This window comes from Anser brachyrhynchus, assembly GCF_964034855.1.
Source record: "Anser brachyrhynchus genome assembly, chromosome: 2".
Classification (NCBI taxonomy): domain Eukaryota; kingdom Metazoa; phylum Chordata; class Aves; order Anseriformes; family Anatidae; genus Anser; species Anser brachyrhynchus.
The window spans coordinates 111,610,940-111,635,150 of NC_137695.1; the positions used below are offsets into that span (position 1 = coordinate 111,610,940).

Below are 24,211 nucleotides of genomic sequence, written 5' to 3' on the forward strand. Positions count from 1 at the left end.
AAAGAATAAGTGGAGGTCAGCTTTTCTGATGCATGTTTTGGAAAGTTTGTTATTTCTTCAGCCGGCAACAGGAAGATGCTAAGGGTAAAATGAAGTCACTATTGAGTGACATCCTTCTTGGTCCCTTCAGTTCTAAAGAATATTTCTTAAATGCTGGCAAAAGGGGGGGAGGGGGTTACAGTATTACGTAGTATAATATTGTTAAAGCAATGGTTGGTGTCTTCTCCCTAATATTTGATTGTGACACATGGAAAAGGAGCACAGTTACCAAAGTTTAGACAGAATGAGTTCAACTGATTCTTGTGTTGCAATTTTGGAGTTATGTTAAAATTTATGGACTGTCTAATAGGAGATATAATGCTATGGAATCACTAAATGTTACTATTGACCCCAGAACTACTACATTAAGATAAGCCATACTCTGTTCTGAAGTAGTTATTCCCTTAATAAAAATGTATTTATTATTTGTTTACAAAACTATTCTTTTGCCAAGCTATTGCCACATAAGGAAGTATTAAATATTTCTAAAATACTTTATTAACTACATCAACTGCAAGCTGATGATGGAGAAGTAAAGGGCAGCTTTCCCCACAAGATGTGTACAAATAGAAATATTTGGTCAGTCAATTTGATAATTAACAAAAAAGAGCTGTTAAACTGCTTACGAAACTAGATATATATGCATAACATATAATGCATACATACTATATGTACACACATATATAAAGGATAATTTGAGGCCTTGTATGTAGTGCTTAACTGATTGTAATCCATTTCTACATTCATTTTTACCTCTGTCAAACCCTTTCATCAAATGCAGTTCTGACTTCAGACAGGATTTTGTATATCTGTGACAGTCATTTGCATGTAAAGGTAGATTTTATAACTGATCAGTTGTGTGCCAATTTGTATGTTTCATTATGTACTGTTCCAAAAAGCTGGTTAATAGACTGTCAGAAAGTCCATATAAAAATTGGGACAAACTTGTCTGGGGACCTAAGAATTGATTAAGAATGTTCAGAGTGTGTGGAAACAATACTCAGTGTTTGCCCATGTAAATACAGCTGGGAAAAGACCCATACTTGCAAATGAATAACACTTGCCTCAGACACAAATGGAGCTGATTAAAGAAACACAGCTTATTATCGTAAGTCAGGGTTGCTTATTTGATAGCTGACAGGCTGCATCTGGTCCTCAAAATGAATCTATCCAGCCTGCCAGCTTTTCTGTGGGAGAGACAAGGATTGGCTGGTAGGGCAGCAGGTGCTGGCTGAAAACTTCCATTTATTTGTGATCAGATCCTTTGAGTTTTTAATCGAGTTTGCTGTTGCTGTGTTTACATATGAAGTGATCGAGGGTGCACATCCTGTCTGTCTTTATGAAGTCTAGCATTTAAGTCTGGGTGTTTATTCTGCCGTGCTGACGCAGGCCACAAATCCCCAAACTGAAACCTGATTTTATGGTACTGTTAGGTTGAAAAACATGTTTGTTACATCCATAGTAGGAACCAAGTACAGTTGGCTAATATGGTTATCAACAGTGCTTGCATTTCATACCTATATGTGTATTCAGGTTCTAGAGCCAGACCAAGCTGTTAACTGTGTTACCTACTTGAAGAATACATGAATGCAGCCTTTTCATACAGTTTAATCTTTTTATTGAAAATTAGAATTGAATGAGAAAATTGCAATTTAGCTCTTTGGACTTTTTTTTTGGAGTTTTAATTTCTTCATATGAAGCACATGAGGATGTAACATCCATTGGTTTTCAATAAGCATTATAATTCTACTACTAACTGGTAGAATGATTTTGCTGTAAAAATGGAAGAAAATGGTTCCTCTAGCAGGAATGTCCGAAATCTGTTTCAGTATTTAGGAATTATTCCTATGCTATTAAATTTCTTTGCTTTATACCACTTGCCTTTTTTGCTGTGATTAACCTCCTCCTCTTGTTTTTCATTATGGAGGATCTTCCTTTCATCTGTGTAGCCTCTGAAAGAAGTAACTGTAGTTATCATCCATCATTGTCACCGTAATCTGTAAGCCATCTGCGTTTGTGTACTTTTTTTCCCCACAAAAGTCTGAGTAGTTGAGTGCATGAGGGAAGCTAATAAGGTTCCTGGCCCTTATGTTTTTGATGTTATTTTTAAACTTTGTTTCTGATCTGGTTGGTGCCCAATTTCTACTAGTCAGTATTTATTGGGTTACGTTTAAAGGATAGTCCTTTAAATTACTCTAGAGGATTTTAAGAGTGGTTTATTAGCACACATTTTAAAAATAATAAGAAGGCAGATCTCTTGTCACGTAAGGCGTTGCGGGTGAGAGTTATAAAATATGTAGAAATGCTCTTTCTGCTGCAGTTATAACACAGAATGTAAGTCAAATCTCCAGTTTGTTACATTGCCTCCAGTACCTCAAAAATGAGGAATGTAGGAAAGATCAGCAAGAATCCAGTTCACAAGCAGCTGTGAAATTGCTCAAAGAGTCAATTTTATCTTAATCCACGAATTTGTCTGGAACATTGCTGGGAGCATGGAGTTGTTGATTTCTATTATTAATACAATGGCTTTTTTCTGTATTGTCAAGCTGTGACTCCAATATCATTTAGAAAGTAGGGGTAGTTGTTTTTAAATTGAGAGAGGAGTGAGATGTTTATGTGTACGTATATACCTTGTATATTTATTTGCATTTGTCAGCCGACTTTGTTTTGCTTCTCTTCATGTGGCTTTATTTCTGTTCATTCTCCTGTAGTCTCAACCAAGCAAAATTTTTCATCTCTCCATAAGTGAGTTTCTTAGAAACATACTTCCCTTAAACAGAAATGCATTTTACATTTTTTTTTAATTTATCATGTAAACCTCCAAGGAAGACAGTTGTGAATTTAAAATGATCCTCTTTAGAAACAAAGGAAGTTACACATGGAAAGTTTTTATAAGTACCTATAATCAATAGACCCTTACTGTTCAGTCAGGACGTGTCTGCATTCTGACATTCTCTGTAAGAAGCTGTTGCTGTTGTTTTTACGCCTCATATCTCTTTAGATTAGAGAAATAACTGAAATGATAATTTCTCCTTTTATTGCTTTCACTCTTCTCAGCTTCTTGAAACTGAAAAAGATTTCAGTTCATTTAATTTGAAATGCTGCATTTCTTAAAACTTTTAGCTAGGACTTCTGGATTTGTCCAGTCCCTCATTGCTGTAATCCGGTGACAAAGCTGTGTGCCCTGGCTTTCCTCATTTGCCCTGCGAGGGCATGTTTCCTTGCCAAAAACATTTCTCAGTTTTGAGACTTAAAATGACCTTTAGAGGGTGTGTTCCCTCCTACCTCAAACACCTGCAGCTGTGGCATGGTTCTGGCTGGTTTAACTGTCAGATCAGTATTAATTTCTGTCCTGGTATTTACTGCTGATGTAGGTGCTATTTCACAAACATTCTTCTTTTTCTTAGCACACCTGGTCTCCTTATTACGTCTGCAAACTTACCTCCCTGGTTCGGGTGGCTCGCCTTTTGTGTTGATTGGAATAACTCAATTATTCCAATAGGCAGCTGCTCCTTCGGCACTGTTTTACTCTTCAAGGTCAGAGATGATGGCCCTTTTTATACCATCTGCTGACATTGCTGTAATACACTTTTTTTATTCCTTGAAGTTTTTATGATGATGAAATGGCTGGGTTTTCATTGGTATAATTGGATAGTAAGTCAAAGCCAGCTGTTACATTTTCTGTGTTTCCCATTTGGTTGACATGATCATGATCTTGATGTAATCCAGTCACATACTTCTGAAAAGCAGAGAGTTTTTCAGCGAAGTCAGTAGGTAGATGGTAAAAGAATGAAGATTGCTGTAGGCAGAAACTGTCAGTACCCACTGAGTTTTCATTTTAATGATTTTCTGCTTAACTGGGGTTCCTGTCTCTTCTCTAAGTATACATAAATTCCACAAAATCTACAGCTTGTTTTTCTGTTTCTTTTCTCGGAAGAGAGCCATCTTCTGGGTTCACTGAATGATTTCTACGTTCAGTTAATGTATGAAAGCCTATGTTTTGTGTTCATCTGTGCATATTTGTCTCCATCAGGTATTTATACCTGACTCACAGCTGTTACTTCTGTTTCTGTGCACAGCATCACAGTGAGTCTAAATCTTGCATTTCAAATTCTCCTTTTTTTTTGGTACATTCCCCTTGGCACTTGTACACCTAATCTCCAAACAGTCTGCCGTTTCAGTCCACCTACAAGACTCAGGCTCTTCTAAAAATCCCAGTGGAGCTCTCTGAAGGACAGTACAGCAGCACTTTCCAAGTGAGGAGCAAAGCTAGGTGATGAGGTGATGTGCTGTCAGCTCACTGTGGCCAGGCTTCGTGTGTGTTTGTGGCCCTTCCTTACTAGGGGCTCTCTCACCATGAGGTCCCTAGAGGAGGATGCCATAGTACTGCCCCTGATTTTTGAATTAAATGACCTGGGCAGAAGAAAGCATGTTTTCCAATTTTGATAAAACTAGTATCTGGTTTGCTACAAGTACAATTCTAGTTGCTCAATCAGTTTTCATGGTACTGAAGTACAAATAAGAACAGTTTCCTGTCATAAAACTCCTGTATTTTTTTTTCAAGGTTGGTTATGTTGTGTTTTATTTTTAAGGCCTGTATTATGTTGATGTTACATTTGCTAGTAGTGCTGTTTACAAAGTTGTCAAAAGAACTCTTTGTAAATACAGTATATATGAGTTTTACTGCCTTAATCTCCGTCAGTGCCTCATCTTTCTGTGCATTTTTGAGTCCTTTTCAATTTTTTGGTGATGACGTGTTAAAAATGAACACGTTACTTTGCTTTTCTGTAATAGAAACACACTCTTTTCCTCTGTAGTAATCTTAACATTGACTCCACCATGTTGCTGGAAGGAAGGTGAGTGTAAAGCTGATGCTGGACATCAAGCTACAGCTTAGTTTCACACCCAAGTACATCATTATACTTCAGAAATAACCTGCATAGTGCATGGTGCAGGCTGCGTAGTAAGAGAGAGAGCAGATGTGTAGGTTTTTGTGTTACTCTGTAAAAATCAAGGTAACTAACTTGCTTCCTGAGAATTTCTGCCTCAAGATAGTAATTAGCCTTTTACTGAATATTTTATTTCTGCAGTTAGCTTTTTAGCCATTGTTGCTCTGCAAGTTAACGCTTGCTGTAATGCACCTGAGCGTCGCCTGGCTGCAAGGAGAACTGCGTAGGACCCTCCTGCACTCTGTGGTCGATGCTGTGAAGAAAGAAAAACAACTCCTGCGCCTGTGATTGTCGCCTGGCCCAGGAGGCTGCGTTCAGGGGATGGGACCGAGTGGTTCCAGGCCCATTATGGGTCTGTGGGCGTCTGTCAGCTCGCCATCTGGGACGGCCAGCGCGGCCCTTTTGTCCCCGGCCGACTTGAAGCCAGGGCCTGCCCACCGGGTGGCAGCACGCTGCTGCAGGCCGGCTGTTCTCTGCCCAGCTGACTCCTCCTTTCTCCTACTTTGGAGAGCAGCTAAATCTCATTATTTCTATCTGGCAGTTTCTGTTGTTTTTTCAGAAAGTGATGGTGCGTTCTTCAGAGGTCCGGGTCACTGAGGGAAGCCTGGTGGTCATCAATGCCTCCCTCAGTGACTTGGAAGACTCGAGAGTTTGTTTTAATCCTTTTGCAGGAGTACAGTCTGTCACTAAATCCTAGGTGTGGAAAAAATATTTATAAAAAACATTTGCTTAGTTAGGGTTGATTAGATCGCAGCCGCCTGTCTTTATTTCTTCCCCCATTCCGTTAGAATATTCTGACACATATACAGACAGTTTCCAATCTCCTTCTCAGCCCATCATGCACACAAAATGCCCTTTGTTTAGTGAGGATTGATCCGTAAGGAGCAATGCCAGATGGTAGCCGTTTGGCTTAAAGGGTTACACAGAGAAAGAACTAGAGGAAGGGAGAATTACAGGAGCTCCCCTGGCTTTATGAATAGGAGCTGGTTATCACACTTGAAACTTCTGTCCCTCACATAATAAAATGATCTTTCTGAAGGCATATGCTTTTGTACTTTTATCTTTAAATGATCACGTTTAGTTCAGCTTAATTAAAACCCGCATCTTTGTATTCTGTATGTTTTTCATAGGAAATTGTTCAGTTTTTAGAATTCAGGTGCTAGGTTTTATTCTCTAAATTTTTAAAATATATGTATGCCAGAAAAATGTTTGGGAAGAGGGGACAGCACTGGCGAGCCTGAAATAATACCGTACAGGAAAGGCTGTGGCCTCAAGTACTGTCTGCAGTTACTACTTTCTTTATTTGCTTGTATTCATATGCTTTTTTTTTTTTAACAATAACTATATAGAACAATGCCAAGGAGATGGGTTACTTTAATACCTTTTTGGGTTAAAAATTTGTTATCCTTTATAGCCTTTTTGTATTGGTAAGTGTTACTTGAATCTTGCGAATGTCAAGGCTGACAGCCTCGGAAGTATTTGAGCTTCTTTGCATCATTGACTTTCATGGAGTATGTTTTCTGTACACAGAAATTTTCATTTTTCCTTAATTGAGTGTATTTCAATTCTAGTTTCACTGATTTATGTTAACCTGGAGACTCAGTCAGTGAGGACTAAAGTTGCCTTAATCTCTCTCCCTAGTCTGACTTGAAATGTGTCCAAGATGCAAAAGGAGGCTCTTTCTACAGGGACCATTGTCCTGTGTTAGGTGAGTTGAAGACAGTGTAAATTTGTTTTGATCCATGTTAATCGTATGTAGTGTGTATTTCTCTTTTCAACTGTAATCTGAAATGACTCTCCCTCATAGTGAACTGTAAATGGTAGCACTTCTGTGCATTAATAATAAACTGTAACTCTTTCCTCAGTGTTACTTGGTATCATTGTGCCAAATTGATGGCAAGAGAGCTGTTAAATGTTGAATGAGTAATAAATAGTCACATGTTGTGCACTGTATTTCTAAGGAGATAAACATTTATGCATTCTTCTAAGACCTTTAGATATTCAAAGATGTTTAACAAAGTAGCATATACTCAGCCAGAAAAAAAAACATTTGAACATATAATTTAACCTATTACTTTGTGCTAATACTAGTATATGTTGTGAAAACCTGGTTGCAGTTTCCCACATCTGCTATTGCAGTGACATATTCTTCTTGTCTTAGCTGGGCTACAAATATGTATGGAATATATAATAAAAATAATTGCCACATGTTCCTTTTTTTTTTGAAATACAGGCAAATTGGAATAAAGTTTATGGATTACTTGGCACAAATTTCTCTGTTATCTTAATGTGTAATTTCCTTTGTGAAACATCTGGTCATAAAATGGGACACTACAGAAAATTTTGATTTTTGCACTATTGCTTTTTGACAGCAATGGTAAAAATGTAAAAACAGTAAAGGTTTGCCTTTTTTATAAAACAAAAAAAACAATAATGTTGTCCAGAAAGCTGTGTACTGTCAGGTAGAGGAATTGTTTGAAAGTAAAAATGCAAGTTATTCTGATCTTTGTATCTTGCTTGTGTACTTGAAATTAGTTTTGTCAGTTGAGTCTGACATAAGTGGGAATGTAAAAGTAGAAATAAGTTCTTTATTACGCACAGGTAAACCTAGGATCTTATGCATACCTTGTATTCGTTTTGGTTCATGTTTTAAAAGTACAGGTCTATGCTTTCTACATGAGCTTATTTTGGGGTGATACTGTGTTTGAGTGCATGAATATTGATCACTGAAGTTAGTAGGAGACTTTAAATTCTTTCCCTTCCACTTTATCAAGTTGCTCTTAAGGGATGACAATGAACTTTGTTCATCATTCTAACCACGTTATCCTCCATCTTCTCAGTCTCACTCTTTGGTAGAACATCTGTCCCTTTCATTTGTATTCTAAACATAGTTCACAGATATATTCATGCTGTGAATTTAAATCTGTACTTGCACTAAAAGCTAGGAAATTATTTTGGAAGCTTTGTGTTATTTAGAGTAGAGTACAAATAATAGTCCAGCAGGGGCCTAATTAAAATAGAGTAGCATGTAGTCAGGACAAAATACCGAGGCTAATTTTGTTCAGTACCTCCTCAGTGACCTTTATGATGAGGCAAATCCAGTCTCAGAAACTCTGCAGGTGACAGCAAATTGGCTGAGCCATGTAGTGGAAAGTAGAGCTTTAATTCAGAGAAATCTTGAGAAGGTGAAGAATTCGGTGAATGGAGACCTCATGGACTTCCACCAGAAGTGGATGAAATGGTTAAAATAACCCTATGTACCAGGACAAACTTGGAATTTTGCATTCCTAAGTGAGGAGCCTTGCTGAGGAAGACACGGGTGTTGCAGTGAATACCAAATGTGATGGCAGTATGCCATCACTGCAAACAAAGCAAACTGCATAGGGGGCTATATTAGAATTACAGACTCATTCAGGTTGGAAAAGACCTCTAAGAACATCTAGACCAACCTTTAACCTAGTACTAACATGTCCACCACTAAACCATGCTACTAAGTTCTACATCTACACACTTCTTGAAGACCTCCGGGGATGGTGACACAACCCTTTCAATAAAGAAATTTCTCCTAATACCCAACCTAAACCTCCCTGACACAACTTGTGGCCTTTTCTTCTCAATGATAATGAGGCTGTGTCCAGTTTGTGTTGACACTTTCACCCTCCACACCTTCAGTTCAAAAAAGGTTAATAGAAACTCTAGAGGTTCCATCTGATGTTGGTTTGCCAAAGTGGTTAAGGGAGTGTGAGGACATAATTTACAAGGAGAAATAGCTGGGCTTGTTTAGTCTGGCAAGGAAGAGGTGAAGATGTAATCCACTAGCTGTCTACTACTAATTGAAGGGTGACTGAAAATGCTCATAGAATTGTAGAATGGCTGAGTTGGAAGGGATCTTAAAGGTCATGTAGTTTGAGCTCCCCTGCCGTGAGCAGGGATGCCACCCACTAGACCAGGTTGCCTAGGGCCTCATCTAACCTGGCCTTGAACACCTCCAGGGATGGGGCATCCACAGCTTCTCTGGGCAGCCTGTGCCAGTGCCTCACCACCCTCTGAGAGAAGAATTTCCTCCTAGCATCTAATATGAATTTTCCCTCTTGAAGTTTAAAACCATTCCCCCTTGTCCTGCAATTGTCTGCCTGAGCAAAAAGTCACTCTCCATCTATTTTATAAGCCCCCTTTAAATATTGAAAAGCTGCAATAAGGTCTCCCTTGGAGCCTTCTCTTCTCCAGGCTGAACATCCCCAGCTCTCTCAGCCTTTCTTCATAGGAGAGGTGTCCCAGCCCTCTGATCAACTTCATGACCCTCCTCTGGACCTGTTCTAACAGGTCCACATCTTTCTTGTGCTGGGGGTCCCAGACCTGGATGCGGGACCCCAAGTTGGTCCTCACAAGGTCCTTTTTAAAAATGGGAGTGATGTTTCCCTTTTTCTAGTTACCACATGGCCTGACTGCCAGGACTTTTCAGATATGAAGGAGAGAAGCTTGGCAACTCCCTCAGCCAGTTCCCTCAGGACCCTGGGGTTTATGGCATCAGACCCCACAGACTTGTACTTGTTCAGTGTCATCAGGTGGTCTTAAACCTGCTCTTTGCTTACAGTGGGAGGGACCTTTCTCCCCCAGCCCTCATCTACGGATTCAGCGAAATGGTAATACCAAAATGTCAGTTGTGGCAAATGGTATAACAACAAATTGTGGTAGCCTGAAGGTGTGACTTGAGACGTTCAGGTCATGTATTGAAGAAATTTTCTGTAATGCTGACAGTAGCACTGGAAAAAGTTACCTAAGTTGTGGAACCTCAGTCCTTGGGTGCTTTCTGAGAACTGAGATAGACAAAGCCATAGCTGACCTCAGGTGGTTGTTGCTAGCTCATCTTTGTGTGGAATATCAGACCAGGTAACCTTCAGATATCCCTTTCTCCAGTTAACACTTCTATAAATCTTTGCTGGTTTTGCTCTTTCTTCCCTGTCTAATCGTGGCTGTCTCTGGAACGTTTGTCTTCAAATCATTGGTTTCCTATTTAGTGAGTTCTTTATCAGTAGCTTTTCTGTAGAAATATTTTTTGACTTTGTCTTTGCGGAATTGACTGTTTCCATGTTCTGAGTGTTTTGTTGCAAAGGTAAAGGGTGCGGACTCAAAATAGCGTTCTGTCTATAGGTCCTTTAACAAAGACCAGGGCAGAGAGAAGTCACTGTGACAACGTGGGTGGTCATAGAAGTCAAAGTCCATTGAACGTGAGCATCCATTCATGGCTGTGTTTCCTCTCTTAGCAGTTTCTTGTAAAGCAGCGTTGTAGTCTCTTCTTGACCATTCTGTCCTCTGCAGACTTTGAGTGCTGCAACATCTGGTGTGGATTTTGGTCTCTGGAATTGGTCTCCCTCCAAAGAATGTTATTGTCTGTGTGCGTCAAACTACGTGTTTCTACTTATTACAGTGTGAGGACCCCTCCTCCATTATTGCTTCTTGCTTGGAAGAGGAGAAACACTTTTTTTTCCCCTTTAAGGCAGCAGTGTTATTAAAGACTCACCCTCTCCTTTGCCACTGATGTTGCTGTTGAACTCCATCTACGTGAGTTCTGCAGTTGTCATTCTTGCTATTCAGTGGATGGTACCAGATACCATCCTCTTGTTCTGTCAGCAAGCAGATCTACAAGTTCATTCTCTCATCAGTCAACGCAGCTCAATGTATGTGGATGTATGCTGTTTTCCCCCAGCTTTTGACTTCTTGCTATGAAGTGTCTTTTGAAAGCAGGCGTGGTTTAGGGAGAAGGTTTTCGCACAAAAATTTGTGGGTTTTCTTGTTTGCAGTCATATCCACACTTACAAGGTTATAAGGACTTTAATCATTAGTCATTTTGGATAGTCTTTTGCCAGTGCTTCTCCTCATTCCAGGGACTGACGCAATGTAAAAAAAAAAAACAAAACAAAACAAAACAAAATTATTTGGGCATATCTTTCAGCCTCTGAGTCGGTACATGGCACTCTGTATATGATGCCTCAAAACTATCAGAGCTAGTTGTTTCGATGCCTAGAACCATAGCTGTTACTATCCCTGTTAGAGGTCATACTGGAGCCGGTCACAAGTATTTATCATTTACCATTTTCACTATTTGTCGTGAAAACTCAGTGAGAAATAGATAATTCCATACCCAGAGATTCAGGGTTTTAACTTGTTCACGTCCCTCCCTTTTAGCTCTTGGCCACTACAGTTTCATAGACATGGAGAGGTCTTGTGGGTATCAGTTCCGTGTCAGAAATGAATTTGTGTTGTTTAGATTGCTTGGAAAATTAATGTGGCCATCTGAGTATTTTCTTCTTCCATTTCAGGTGAGCAAAACGGTAACAGAAATCCTGGTGGGCTGCAAATTGGTGACCTTGTAAACATTGACCTTGATTTGGAAATTGTACAGTCTTTGCAGCATGGTCACGGAGGATGGACTGATGGCATGTTTGAAACCTTAACAACAACTGGAACAGTTTGTGGCATTGATGAGGATCATGACATTGTAGTACAATATCCAAGTGGCAACAGGTTTGTTATATAGCCTTCATCACTGATCTCACGAAACTGTCTTTGCCTTCTGCACTTGTGATCACTTGCTGCCAGAAACTTTCTTTTCTCCTTTTCTGTATATTAAGATTTCCCTGAGAATTTTTATATTCCTTTTGCAACATGTAACAAGGACTTGAGTAATCGCGCAGCTCTCAGATCTTTAAAGATCTAAAACTGTAGAGGGAAAAGAAGTTTGTTTCCTCTCACACTTAGTGAAAGTTTGAGTCCAAAATAATAAAGCTGTGGAGTATCTTATTTCTGAGGTAGAGCTTAATACAATATTTTAATTTTTTTTAATTACAAAGTATCTCATGTTTTTAAGGGGGAATGGTAATAGTAGTGTATTGTGGGGTTTCAGGAAAATGGGTTAAGATGTGAACTTCTTATGTTGGGGATGTCATCTAATCATAGAATCTTTAAGGCTGGAAAAGACCTCCAAGATCATCTGGTCCAACCGTCCCCCTACCACCAATATTTACCCCCTAAATCATGTCCCTAGGTACCACTCCCAAACATTCCTTAAACACTTCCAGGGATGGTGACTCCACCACCTGGGCAACCCGTTCCAATGCCTGACTACTCTTTCTGAGGAGAAATTTCTCCTAATTTCCAACATGAACCTCCCCTGATGCAACTTGAGGCCATTCCCTCTAGTCCTATCACTAGTAACCTGTGAGAAGAGGCCGACCCCCAGCTCCCCACACCTTCCTTTCAGGTAGTTGTAGAGAGCAATAAGGTCTCCCCTGAGCCTCCTCTTCTCCAGACTAAACACCCCCAGTTCCCTCAGCCGCTCCTCACAGGACTTGTGTTCCAGGCCCTTCACCAGCTTCGTAGCCCTTCTCTGGACGTGCTCCAGGGCCTCCGTGTCCTTCTTGTACTGAGGGGCCAAAGCTGAACACAGCACTTGAGGTGTGGCCTAACCAGAGCAGAGTACAGGGGGACGATCACCTCCCTGGTCCTACTGGCTGCACTATTCCTGATACAAGCCAGGATGCTGTTGGCCATCTTGGCCACCTGGGCACGCTGCTGGCTCATGTTCAGGTGAGCATCAACCAACACCCCAGATTCTTTTCCTCTGCACAGATTTCCAGCCACTCTGCCCCAAGCCTGTAGCGCTGCATGGGGTTGTTGTGGCCAGAGTGCAGGGCCCAGCACTTAGCCATGTTGAACCTCATCCCATTCGCCTCTGCCCATTGACCCATCCTGTCCAGGTCCCTCTGCAGGGCCTTCCCACCCTCCAGCAGATTGACACTTTTCCCCCAACTTGGTGTCATCTGCAAACTCACTGAGGGTGCACTCAGTTTTCTCATCCAAGTCATCAATAAAGATATTAAAGAGGATGGGCCCCAACACTGACCCTTGAGAAATACCACTCATGCCAGCTAGATTCAACTCCGTTCACCACCACGCTCTGGGCCCAACCCTCCAGCCAGTTTTTAACCCAGCAAAGAGTGTACCTGTCCAAGCCATGGGCTGCCAGCTTCTCTAGCAGAATACTGTGGGAGACCATGTCAAAGGCTTTGCTGAAGTCTAGGTAGACTACGTCAACAGCCTTTCCCTTGTCTACCAGGTGGGTCACCTGGTCATAGAAGGAGATGAGGTTGGTCAGGCAGGACTTGCCTTTCATGAACCCACACTGACTGGCCCGATCCTCTGGTTGTCTTGCACGTGCTGTGTGATTGCATTCAAGACGACCTGTTCCATCACCTGTCCTGGCACCGAGGTCAGGCTGACAGGCCTGTAGTTTCCTAGATCCTCCTTACAACCCTTCTTATAGATGGGTGTCACGTTAGCAAGGCTTCAGTCACCTGGGACCTCTCCCATTGACCAGGACCACTGATAGATGATGGAAAGCAACTCAGCAATCACATCTGCCAGCTCCCTCAACACGTTTGGGTGGATCCGATCTGGCCCTGTAGGCTTGTGACAGTGCAGGTAGAGTGGCAGGTCTCTTACTGTTTCCACCTGAATCATGGGGGCTTGATTCTGCTCCCTGTTCCAGACTTCCAGGTCAGGAGGCTGAGTACCCCGTGGATAACTGGACTATTAAAGACTTATAAAGAAGGCAGTGAGAATCACAGCCTTTTCCTTATCCATAGTAGTCATGTTCTCTACCGCATCCAGTAAAGGATGGAGATTCTCCTTGGCCCTCTTACTGTTAATGTATTTGTAAAAAAATTTTTTGTTCTTTTACCACAGTGGCCAGGTTGAGCTCACGCCTTTCTGATTTTTTCCCTGCATATGCTATCAACTTCCTTGTCCTCTCCCTGAGTTGCCTCTCCCTTTTTCCACTGAACATAAACTCTCTATTTCTGCTGAGCAATGCTGTGCCTGATGCACCCCAGGGTATGGTTGGCCCTTCTGGCTGCCAGGGCTCACTGGTGGCTCTCATTCATCTTGTCATGAACCAGACCCCGCAGAGCCATTTCTGCAGGGCTGCTCCAGCCCCTCATCCCCGAGTCGGTACGTACAGCCAGGGTTGCCCTGTCCCAGGTGCAGAATCCAACACTTGCTTCGGTTGAACTTCATGCAGTTGGTGATTGCTCAGCACTCTAATCGATCAATATCACGTTATTTGTTCATGTATTGCCCCTGGATATTGTTTGTTAGTATTGCGAAGTACTGAAAAAAAAAAAAAAGCTGTTTTCCCAGCTAACGTGAGCTGAAGGGGTACAAGTACCATCGTGTCTGACAGTCATGGCTGCAGAGCTGGTCAGGGGAGCTAATCTATCTTGTGGTCTCTTTCCTGACTTTGTACTTTATAGAGATCATCTGTTGCTTCTCAGTGAGATCAGACAGTTGAGTGCAAGTCAACCCCAGACTAAATGACACATAAAGGACACACCACTGTATTAGATACTATAATGTAATCCAGCGTAAAAACAGCTGAATATCTGTAAACCAATAAAACTTACAGTACAAATGAGGATAGCTCAGTTAAAAATTGAGGTGCATCTAGGCCATGCATTTGATGGAGAACATTTTTTAAACTGAACGTTGCATCTTCTTACTTGGGAAGGGGCAAAATCCTGAGTTCTTTCTTTGTTGTTCTCTTACAGTACAATTCTTTGTGAGACAATCTGAATCTTTCCCTTTCCAAACAGACTGACTTGTCTCCTCCTTGCCCTGAAAAAATAAACGAATTGTGTAGCTACTTTCAGGACTATTACGTTGTTTTGAGTTTGCTTCCCATTTGTCTGGGAGGATATTTCTTCTTTGTTTCAGAAACATACATCTCTGAGGATTACCTGGCAGTATTAAACTAAAGAGCCACAGACGTGTATGGGCAAAAAAATGGTTAGCAGCATATATGACGTAGTATCAAATTGTAGAGAGCTTTAGGCATACAAGGAGATTATTTTAAGCATACTTTCACTTCCCAAGTTTAGACTCTGCTTTAAACGATTCATTGTCTAGGTGGACGTTTAATCCAGCTGTTCTCACCAAAGCCAACGTTGTCCGAAGTGGAGATGCTGCTCAAGGTGCAGAAGGAGGTACCTCTCAGTTTCAAGTGGGTGACCTTGTTCAAGTATGCTATGACTTGGAGCGAATCAAGCTTCTTCAAAGAGGTCATGGAGAGTGGGCTGAAGCAATGCTTCCTGTAAGTAGTTGTATGTTTGGACTATCAGAATCATACAACTCGTATAATTTTTCTGATTGTGATTATTAAAGTACCTGGAGGTTATGGGAGTCAGTTGTGACTTTCTTCTAAGTCGGAGAAAGTGTACTTCACTAAGCAGGGTAATACTTGCTCAGCTATAGTAATCTGCCTAGCCTGATGAAACTTATTTAAAGGGATTAGTGGCTGTACTATTACACAACAGACTTCATAAAATCTGTGTTTTGTTACAACTTTCAGATTTCTCAATATTTTATTTTTAGTATTATTTACGCTTGATGTTTTCTTCAATGCAGACTTTGGGTAAAGTTGGTCGTGTCCAGCAGATCTATTCAGATAGTGACTTAAAGGTGGAGGTCTGTGGGACATCTTGGACGTATAATCCAGCAGCTGTCTCAAAGGTGGCATCAGCAGGATCCGCTATAAGTAATGCGTCTGGTGGTAAGTTGGAAGAATAACCTGTAACGCATGTATGATGAGTAGTAGTGTTAATCACAAAATTGTTAAGTACCAGTACATCATTTGTAAGTAAGGTTAATAAAACTCAGACCCAGAGTTCAGCTAATCCAACGTTAACTTCACAGAGAGATATAAGAATAAGCTTGCAGTGGGTATGGAGATGTTATTCAATCTTCTCTTGATAAGATGCAAAAACTCCAAATTTATGTTTCTGTTTGGCTACAGTACAAGTGTAATGCAAGCTTGGAGGGCTTTAAAACAGTGCAGCTCCAAGGGCTTTAAAATTGAAGTGATTAGAAGGGACATTAGACTGGAATAGGCTCTAAGGCATGAAGAGTGTGTTACTGAGTGTAGCAAGCAGCATATTTGTTCCTTGTTTAAAAGGTGTGGGATACCAAGCATAAGGGAGGAATTTGTTGCAAGCAGTTACTCAGGATAGTGTTCTTTCCTTAAATGCATTGTCTTAAACTTAATTAGACAATCTTTAACTAATCACAGTGGGAGATTTTTTTTCAGTCTAACATGAAGTTAAGCTAGAAGACTAAAAAAGCGTAATATATCAACATATATTTTTACCTTCTTCCCCCTCCCTTTTGTATTTCACAGTAGACAAGCTATTTGTGATTAAATCAATTTTGTTGTGAAATACGTGATGTGACAGTCTCTACTATGTAAAGGATAATGGGGTGCAGTGTTTCCTTGAAACTGAATAGTAAATTAAAGCTGCCATTTTATGGTGGTTTGTGTATTACTATGTATGTGTGTTTTGGAACAAATTTCACTTATTTTTCTGTTCTTTTGAGACTAGAACTGTAATCTTAACTGTGCTGTGTTTAATAATTGTAGAGAGATTGTCCCAGCTATTGAAGAAACTATTTGAAACCCAAGAATCTGGAGATCTCAATGAAGAATTGGTTAAAGCTGCTGCCAATGGAGATGTTGCTAAAGTGGAAGATCTGCTAAAGAGACCAGATGTGGATGTGAGTGTTCAGTTCTGGAGGGGGCTTGTTCTGGGGACCTGTAATACTAAAAGAAGTTAAGTTGTCCTAGACAACCCTTGCCAGACAGTAATGTGTCTGCACAGAGGTAATACAACTGGTTCCAGTGTCTCTTCTATTTGTTGTCCTATGAAATGTGCTGGGGAATATATGAAAATGCTGCTTAGTACCTTTTTTCACTGGACAAGTTTTGTGTTATGTTGTCTGCTGTGAATTAAAATACCTTCAGGCATATGTCTTCCAGAGTCAGGGCAGAGAGTCAAATGCTTGCAATTAGTGAAGGGTCTTCAACTTCTTCTGTTTTGAGATAAAAGGAAGGAGGACTGATTTGGGTGGGTTTTGTGTGTGTTGTTTTATTTTTTTCTTTTTCTAATTCATAAAGTAGACCACCTAATGTGCTTTGTCAGGTACTTTTTTACCAAATTGTCTAATCACATAACAGTGACAAATCTAGAAGAAAATGTTTAAGAATTATAGGACTTCCGTCAGGGAACATGTTTTGAAATCACGAGATGTTTTTCTCACTACAGCAGAGATTAAACTCCATCAATTCTGAAGGGTAATCTGTAGCTCAAGATTATACAAAGCATGGTATTTTGTTCAGATTGACTCCTGTTCTGGACATGAATTAGGAAATGATGATGAGAGGGAGAGAGAGTTGTCATCATTCTGAGAACAGAGAACTGGCATCATTCTGAGACCTGTTCGCAAAATCTTGCCTTTACAGTAGCCCAAAGGTGATTTTTTTTTTTAATCCAGCTATCGTTAAGGTCTTGATGTTTGAAGTAAATCCCTTTGTTGCGTCTTTCCTTCAATCCAGATAATTCTATAAAAATGAAATGGAGATCTTCTAGGAGATCCTAATGTATGTCAAAAAGACAGCTGTCTAAAAATAGTTCTTTTCATAGTTTCATGTGCTGTGATATGCTGTTGCTTTAAGTTTTCTAAGAGACTTGAATTTATACAGTGTCTCATAGGTATGCATGTGTGTATCTTGCAGATGATCTCAAAGTATTAATATGCTTCCAGGTAAATGGACAATGTGCTGGACACACAGCCATGCAAGCGGCTAGTCAGAATGGCCATGTTGACATTTTGAAGTTGCTTCTGAAACAGAATGTGGATGTAGAAGCAGAGGTAAATTAAATATTTTAAGATATACACTTTTTGTCCCTTTAAGTTTTAAACTTTGCTATGTACAGAAATACAAAGTGTGCCTGGTGACAGGCAAACTGTCTTTGCTTTTCTGGTTGGTAGCTAACTATTAAAAAAAATTGCAGTGTAATTGGAAACGTAGGGAAGAATGTTTTTAAAATAGTATATAGCCAGATTGCAAAGAAATGAATAGGACTGTATGTTATACAAATTGCCTTTCTTGGACAGGATCTTACAAAGCATCGTGTGTTTAGTATAAGATGTGTAGCTTTGTATTTAAAAGCTGCCATTCAGTGTGTGCATTTCTGTTTTGCATGGGGGGTGAATGAGATGTGGGAAAGATGTGAGAGATTACTTTTCCTTTTTCTAGTGGCTATGAATTCAACAGTGCACAGAACTCTGACCATCAGGTTATTGATTCCCTGTCTGCACTGATACCTTGTGTACATCTATCCCGTTTCTTCCTCCTTGTTAGCTATTGGGAAATTAATTGCATCTTTTGCTGCCTATGATCAGTACTTGTAAGGCACCAAACTCTTTTAGAAAAAATGCTTCCTCGTTACTGTAACTGATTCCTTATTATATCACTATCTGCCTTTTGGAAGAAGGCAAAACGGATCTTAGATTGTTCTAACTTTCACCTGAGGGTTAAATTTTGGCTTCATGGGGAGAAAACATCGCTTTCATTTAAGCAGTAATTCACTTAATCTTTTCTTGATAGTTTGCACTATCTATAATAGCTCTATTAATGCTCTGTTAACTCTTCAGAATTACACAGAACTTATGTTGGCTTTCTTTCATTAGTTGAACAATACGCTGCAACTGCATTTTTTTTAATTAAGAAATAGCCTACTCGATAGCTTTATATCTACTGAGAAATGTTTTTTTAATTATTTTTATTTTTGTTTTCTCCATGGGGGAACATATGGGAAACATAACTACATGGCGGGAAACTACATACTGTCTTCCGTAATGTTCTCATCTAGATGTATTTTTGCGGAAATGTTTTTTAAAACAATTTGATCTTGAATTTGCTCTAAGTAACAGGGAATTGTATACTGAATACATTATTCCTTTTTTCCTGTTTGAGTCCTTTTTCTGCTTCCCTGCCTTGTGCTGTCGAATGTGTGGGTCAGATAATTCTTTTAAATGTCACAGTGTGTGAAAACCCTCTTTTCTTAGCATAATTACATTCCCAAACTAGCATCCTGCTGACAGGATTACAAAGGATGAATACCCAGTTCTTTAACACCTTTAATTATGTGAAATATAATTCATATATAGAACCGTGTAAAGCTAGTATGGGATTGTAGTGGATGAAGCCTGGTAGCAGTAGGCCAGCACACTGCCTGTGGCATTCAGAGGAGGAAAATACTGTCAGATGCTGCATCTCCAACCTCAGATACTTACCCTGTTTCTTGTATACAGTGTTCAGTTACAAGAAAGTTTCTGATTCCTAATTAAAGAAAGTTTGAGCAGAGAGTAATACAACTTCCAGCTCTGCTCTCAGTTTAAAATGAAAGGATTTCTTGTTTAATTTTTTAGAATGATTGCTCCTGAGAGAATTTTCTACCAGCAGATAGTAATATTTGCATTTTTAATCAATTTTACCTCTTTTATATGCATTGATGGTGTAGCCTTTGTTCATTTTGTGGAGCACAAGAAGGATCTGTCAAATTTCTCTTACTCAGAATATAAATTAAAGCTTAATAGAATACTCAGAAACTAATAGTGGGCCCAGTCATTGTTTGGATAACAGAAAAACAACTTTCTGTGCTTAGGCTCTTAGCATTATATTAACATATATTGTAGGCTTTAGAAGATGCTGCAGAGCCACCCCATTAAGCACAGAGCAAAACTTTAGTCCGTTTACTTCACTGTTGTGGTCTGTGGCATGGAAGCAATGAATAAAAATCCTTACTTTGCCTGCTTTGCAAACTATATTTATTCATGGTGACATTTTCTGGGGATGCCCTGATGGTATTGTCTCCTTTATGCTTATATCAACTTAATTTTGAGTTCAGGTGGCCTCTGTTTAGTCAGAAAGCATTTTGTTACTGGTTGGGATTTAGCTCCTGAGATTACCTGTTTTGCTGGTGAGCTAGAAATAAGGCATTTGTAATAATGCCCTTATTAGAAATAAGGGACCTCTATTCATTAAAAACTGAGTTCTGTACATTAAGATTTCATAAAACCATGGTTTTGTCTCAAAATTGGAATATGTTAAAACTGTAAAATACTTAATTGTATGGGGTTTCATCAGGAAGTATCTCAGTGAACTTTGCAGACTGTAAATATGAAAAGACAGAAATTACCACTTACCTGTAAATTGCTCTGCAGAAGTCAGTGTTCTAACAGTTTGACAATGCTGCCATCTCCTAGTGATCATTATAACTTGATGGGAAATACCAAAATGTTGCCCCTTCTGATTCATTACCCTACTGGATGAACAGCTTTGGATGCTTCTGACTGTTTGCTTGTATTAGATGATCCTGAGAAGGAGTCTTGTTATTTTGAAAGGCAGTTTTGTAACATGAGTTGATTCAGAAGGCATAAAAATAGCAAAATTAATTGAAGTTGCTGTTTACTGCCCTGAAGGTCTTGAAAATGGTATTAGCATTTCCAAAAAGATGCATTTAGTAACCAGCAAAGTGTACTTCCATCATTTTGTAAAAAAGGCTTTAAATAGTCTCATTGTTATTTTTTGTGCAAAGAAATGTATTTTAAGAGCTACAAATTTCTGCGTTGATGTAAAAGTGCATTAGGAGCGTGCTACACTAATAAAAACAACTTTAGAGAAACATTTCTGAAGGGGAATGGAATTGATGAAAGAAATTAGGCTTATTCAGTAAGGATTCTGTTGACATTTGGTGCACGCTTGATCAATCATGATTTTATCTCCTGTCTACAGTTTTCAGTATTTTTCTATTGTCAAAATTAAATCTTGCAAATACATAGCAATACTCCACTGTGCACACAAATTCAGACAGACAGCTAGCTTATGGAAGTTACTATATCACTGAAATCTGTTTTATACCTTCCATTCTACTTTTTGCTTTTTGTATTTGACATTAATGTTGAAATGACTTAATTATTTTAAATGTTTCATATAATCATAGAATGTCCTGAGTTGGAAGGGACCCACGAAGATTATGAAGTCCAAATCCACTCTTCTGGATGTTAAAATAACCCTGACTGACAAATTTGTGGTTTTCATTATTTAATTCCTGGTTTGGATGAAACTGAAACAAACTGCATTTAATCAGAGTTTTAATGCTGTGAAGGTTCATCACAGAATCAGAACCTCTATATAATTTCAGCACCAATCTCAGATTACCTTTGGAAAAGGTTTATTTACTGAAAACTAAGACACATAACAAACCCTAATAAATACTAGCTTAATTATATGACCAATTCTCATCTTATACCATGATTAGGCAGGTATCTGTGGCACTTACAGGGTACAGAACAGGTTACCCTTAGTTACTGGGTGGGTGCTATTATTTTTTGTTTGTTTGTTTTGTTGTTTTTGAGTTTTCTGTTTGGTCGTGTATGAGGGCAATAGTTGCATATGGTATTGAATGTCATAAAGAATGTGTATGTTTTTATACAGAGATTCTTCATTCTCTATTGTTTGCATTTTGATCAATTTTTTAATTATTTCAGTATTCGGAAGGCATTGAGGTTATTTAATTCTCTTTCTTTGAAGAAATTGAGTATGTGTAACGGTTCAGTTTAAATTCATCATCTCGTTGAAAGGAAATGTGGAGTACACTGGATCAAAATAATGTTTCTGCTTTAGGACAAAGATGGAGACCGGGCTGTCCATCACGCAGCCTTTGGTGACGAGGGTGCTGTGATCGAGGTTTTGCACCGCGGCAGTGCAGATTTGAATGCTCGCAACAAACGGAGGCAGACTCCACTTCATATTGCTGTCAACAAAGGTCACCTACAAGTTGTGAAGACTTTATTGGACTTTGGCTGCCATCCTAGTCTCCAGGTAATGTGAATGGTGATATAGATTCACTTTTTAGGTATTTAATTTTGATTTGCTGTGTGTGGATGCTGTGTATAGGTGATAGAAGAATTATGGAAAATGGGGCTGAAAAGAACAGATCTTGCGAAGTTATCTATCACAGCCTCTGTCCTAACATGATCAACTGTAATAAAAATGCTCTTATATTAATTTATTTTCTTGACAGCCAGATATAGGCACCTGACTTATTCAAACCAGTTCATGTTAATTGGTGTTTTCACAGACTGTAGTTATCTGTAATTGTTAACTTTTTCTCCTGTTTAACTCCTCCTCTATTGAATCCGCAGCTGTTTGCTCCTTTTGCAAGCCACAGCTTTGCATTTTTTCTGGCTGGTGATACTGTGGAATGTTTCATTAAAAGAAACCTTTCTTTAAGAATTGACCTATCATTGTTAAAACTGTTTTTAAATTTAAATTTTATCTAAAAAGCAGTGATGTGTAGGGCCTCAAGTACCATAATTACACAGGGAGTGAGTTTTATCCATAACTAATGCGGCGGAAGCTGCGACATATGAGTGCAGCCTCCTGTTGAGAAGGTAGAGGAGAAACCAGCTGTCAAATAAGCAGGCATCCACATTCTGCAGGAGCTGAACGCAGCCGCGTTGTGAATGCAGTGCATTAGTAGAAGAAATCTGAATGGTGAAGTTTGAAGAGGTTTGCAACAGAAAGAAAAAGCTGTAATGTCCTGGGAAAATCAAGATACATTGTAATGACACATTAATTCTCTCGTTCTGCCACAATGTCAAAAAGCAGTAGGATTTTTGAAATTGTATATCCGCGTAACAAAAGATGAGCAAACTTTCTTAAAATTAGCAAATATAGTGATTGTTCATCTGCTTTCACCTGGCTTTGCAGGCACTCGCTTGATCTTGCTGAGGGATGAGCTGTGTCAGCTATCCAGACCCTATTTAGTATTTGTTGAACATAAGATAAATAAGGAGTCTGTTGGGTAGAGTCCCGTAAAGGGTGTCTGTGTCCATCATATAGTGATGGATGAGATATGGATGGCCAAAGTGGGTATCTCGAGCTTAAATTATAGAAGTGCGTTTGGTTCGAAAAGCTCAGTAGAATGGTGCTATGAAACTCCACCTGGAAAATATAATTGTCACTGAAAATACTGAACCTTCAGCTCCTGCATGTATGCGGAGGAGCTCTCATGCGCGAATGTGAGTTGGTGATTGATTTTGGTGGATCAGCGCACAGGAGGGTCAGACTGAGGCATGACTGGAATTTAACTGGCCAGCACCCTACTATTTAACCCAATTCACTACGTAAACAAGAACGTATATTAGTCTACAAACAGGAAATTTAGGAAGTAGGATCAGTTAAAGTGAAAAAAAGCTGCATAGTTTAATTCTGGCAAACTGGTTCACACTGGTTCAAGTGTTTCTACTGTTTGGCACTTTTTGTTTGGCAGTTGGTGATTCTCGCTGTAAAGTTGGTAAAGATTTGTTTTCGTACTACAGTGTATTGCTAAAATGTTCAGTTCCTGTGTTTATCAGTTACCAGCTGAGTCAGTGTCAGTGACAAAAGCCTTCCTGACTTATATGGCATTAGAATTTTACTGGAAGCATAAATCTGGAGAGTTTGCCTATAGAAGCAAATAAGCATAAATGGATGTGTTCTCTGACTGTTAGTCATGGGGCATTCCTTTTCAGTTCTACCGTCTGAGTCCTTGAATAAATAATGTACAAATTACTTCTAGGAATAAAAAGTATTTTCCCTTATTTGGGGTATTTGAAAAATACAATGACAAGCTAAAAATATGAGTTATTTGCCTTCAATTATGCACTGAAATATTTTCATGTACCTTGCGTAATGTAATCTGGTATTAGCCATAACAAGTTTAAAAGCTTAATATTGCTTGTGACATTGGCCTTTGCTTCATGGAAAATGATGTGCTTCAGTTAGAACAGATGTGCCTAAGTTTATTACTTGGGCTGCGTTTTATTTTTTGTTTTGCTTATGCTTTTATTTCCTAGTGTCTTTTTTGGTATTGCCTTTTACATGGTTAATTGCTAGTTTGGTCTTAGCCATCATCACTCAGAACTGCCAGCCTTACCCCTCCTGGCTGGTCTCCTCTGCTGGGTTAGTCTTTGTTGCCGTCCTGTTACTTAGAAATTGTAATTTGGGCACCAGCTCAATTTGGGTGCGAGGCACGGGGAAGCTGATGCCTACACCAGAGTCCTCAGTTCTGTCAGATGGACAGAGTACTTGAACCATTTTTGGAGTCCACTGGTTTGGAGTTCTGAGAGCTGGGTAACCACAGAAGGCTGGGAGCCCAGGGTTGGGATTATTGGGATTACCTACTCAAGGGTTTGCAAAAACAGAGCAGGATCAGAGGTGGCTTGCTCTGAACTCTGCAATATAGCTCCACTTTCAGGCACAGAGAGCTGTTGCGTGTTTGTGG

The 24,211-nt window shown here is 39.5% G+C and overlaps 1 protein-coding gene across 4 annotated transcripts in view; it reads left to right on the forward strand.

The window, feature by feature from the left end:
• MIB1 (MIB E3 ubiquitin protein ligase 1) overlaps window positions 1-24,211 on the forward strand; it is an 80,343-nt gene that overhangs the window by 14,893 nt on the left and 41,239 nt on the right. For all 4 annotated transcript variants that reach the window (XM_080578970.1, XM_080578968.1, XM_080578969.1 and 1 more), the window contains exons 5-11: window positions 6,630-6,696; window positions 11,309-11,513; window positions 14,952-15,135; window positions 15,450-15,594; window positions 16,459-16,592; window positions 17,640-17,747; window positions 21,568-21,765. In XM_080578970.1, the coding sequence (XP_080435096.1) occupies window positions 6,630-6,696; window positions 11,309-11,513; window positions 14,952-15,135; window positions 15,450-15,594; window positions 16,459-16,592; window positions 17,640-17,747; window positions 21,568-21,765 (1,041 nt within the window). The remainder of the gene's footprint in view (window positions 1-6,629; window positions 6,697-11,308; window positions 11,514-14,951; window positions 15,136-15,449; window positions 15,595-16,458; window positions 16,593-17,639; window positions 17,748-21,567; window positions 21,766-24,211) is intronic.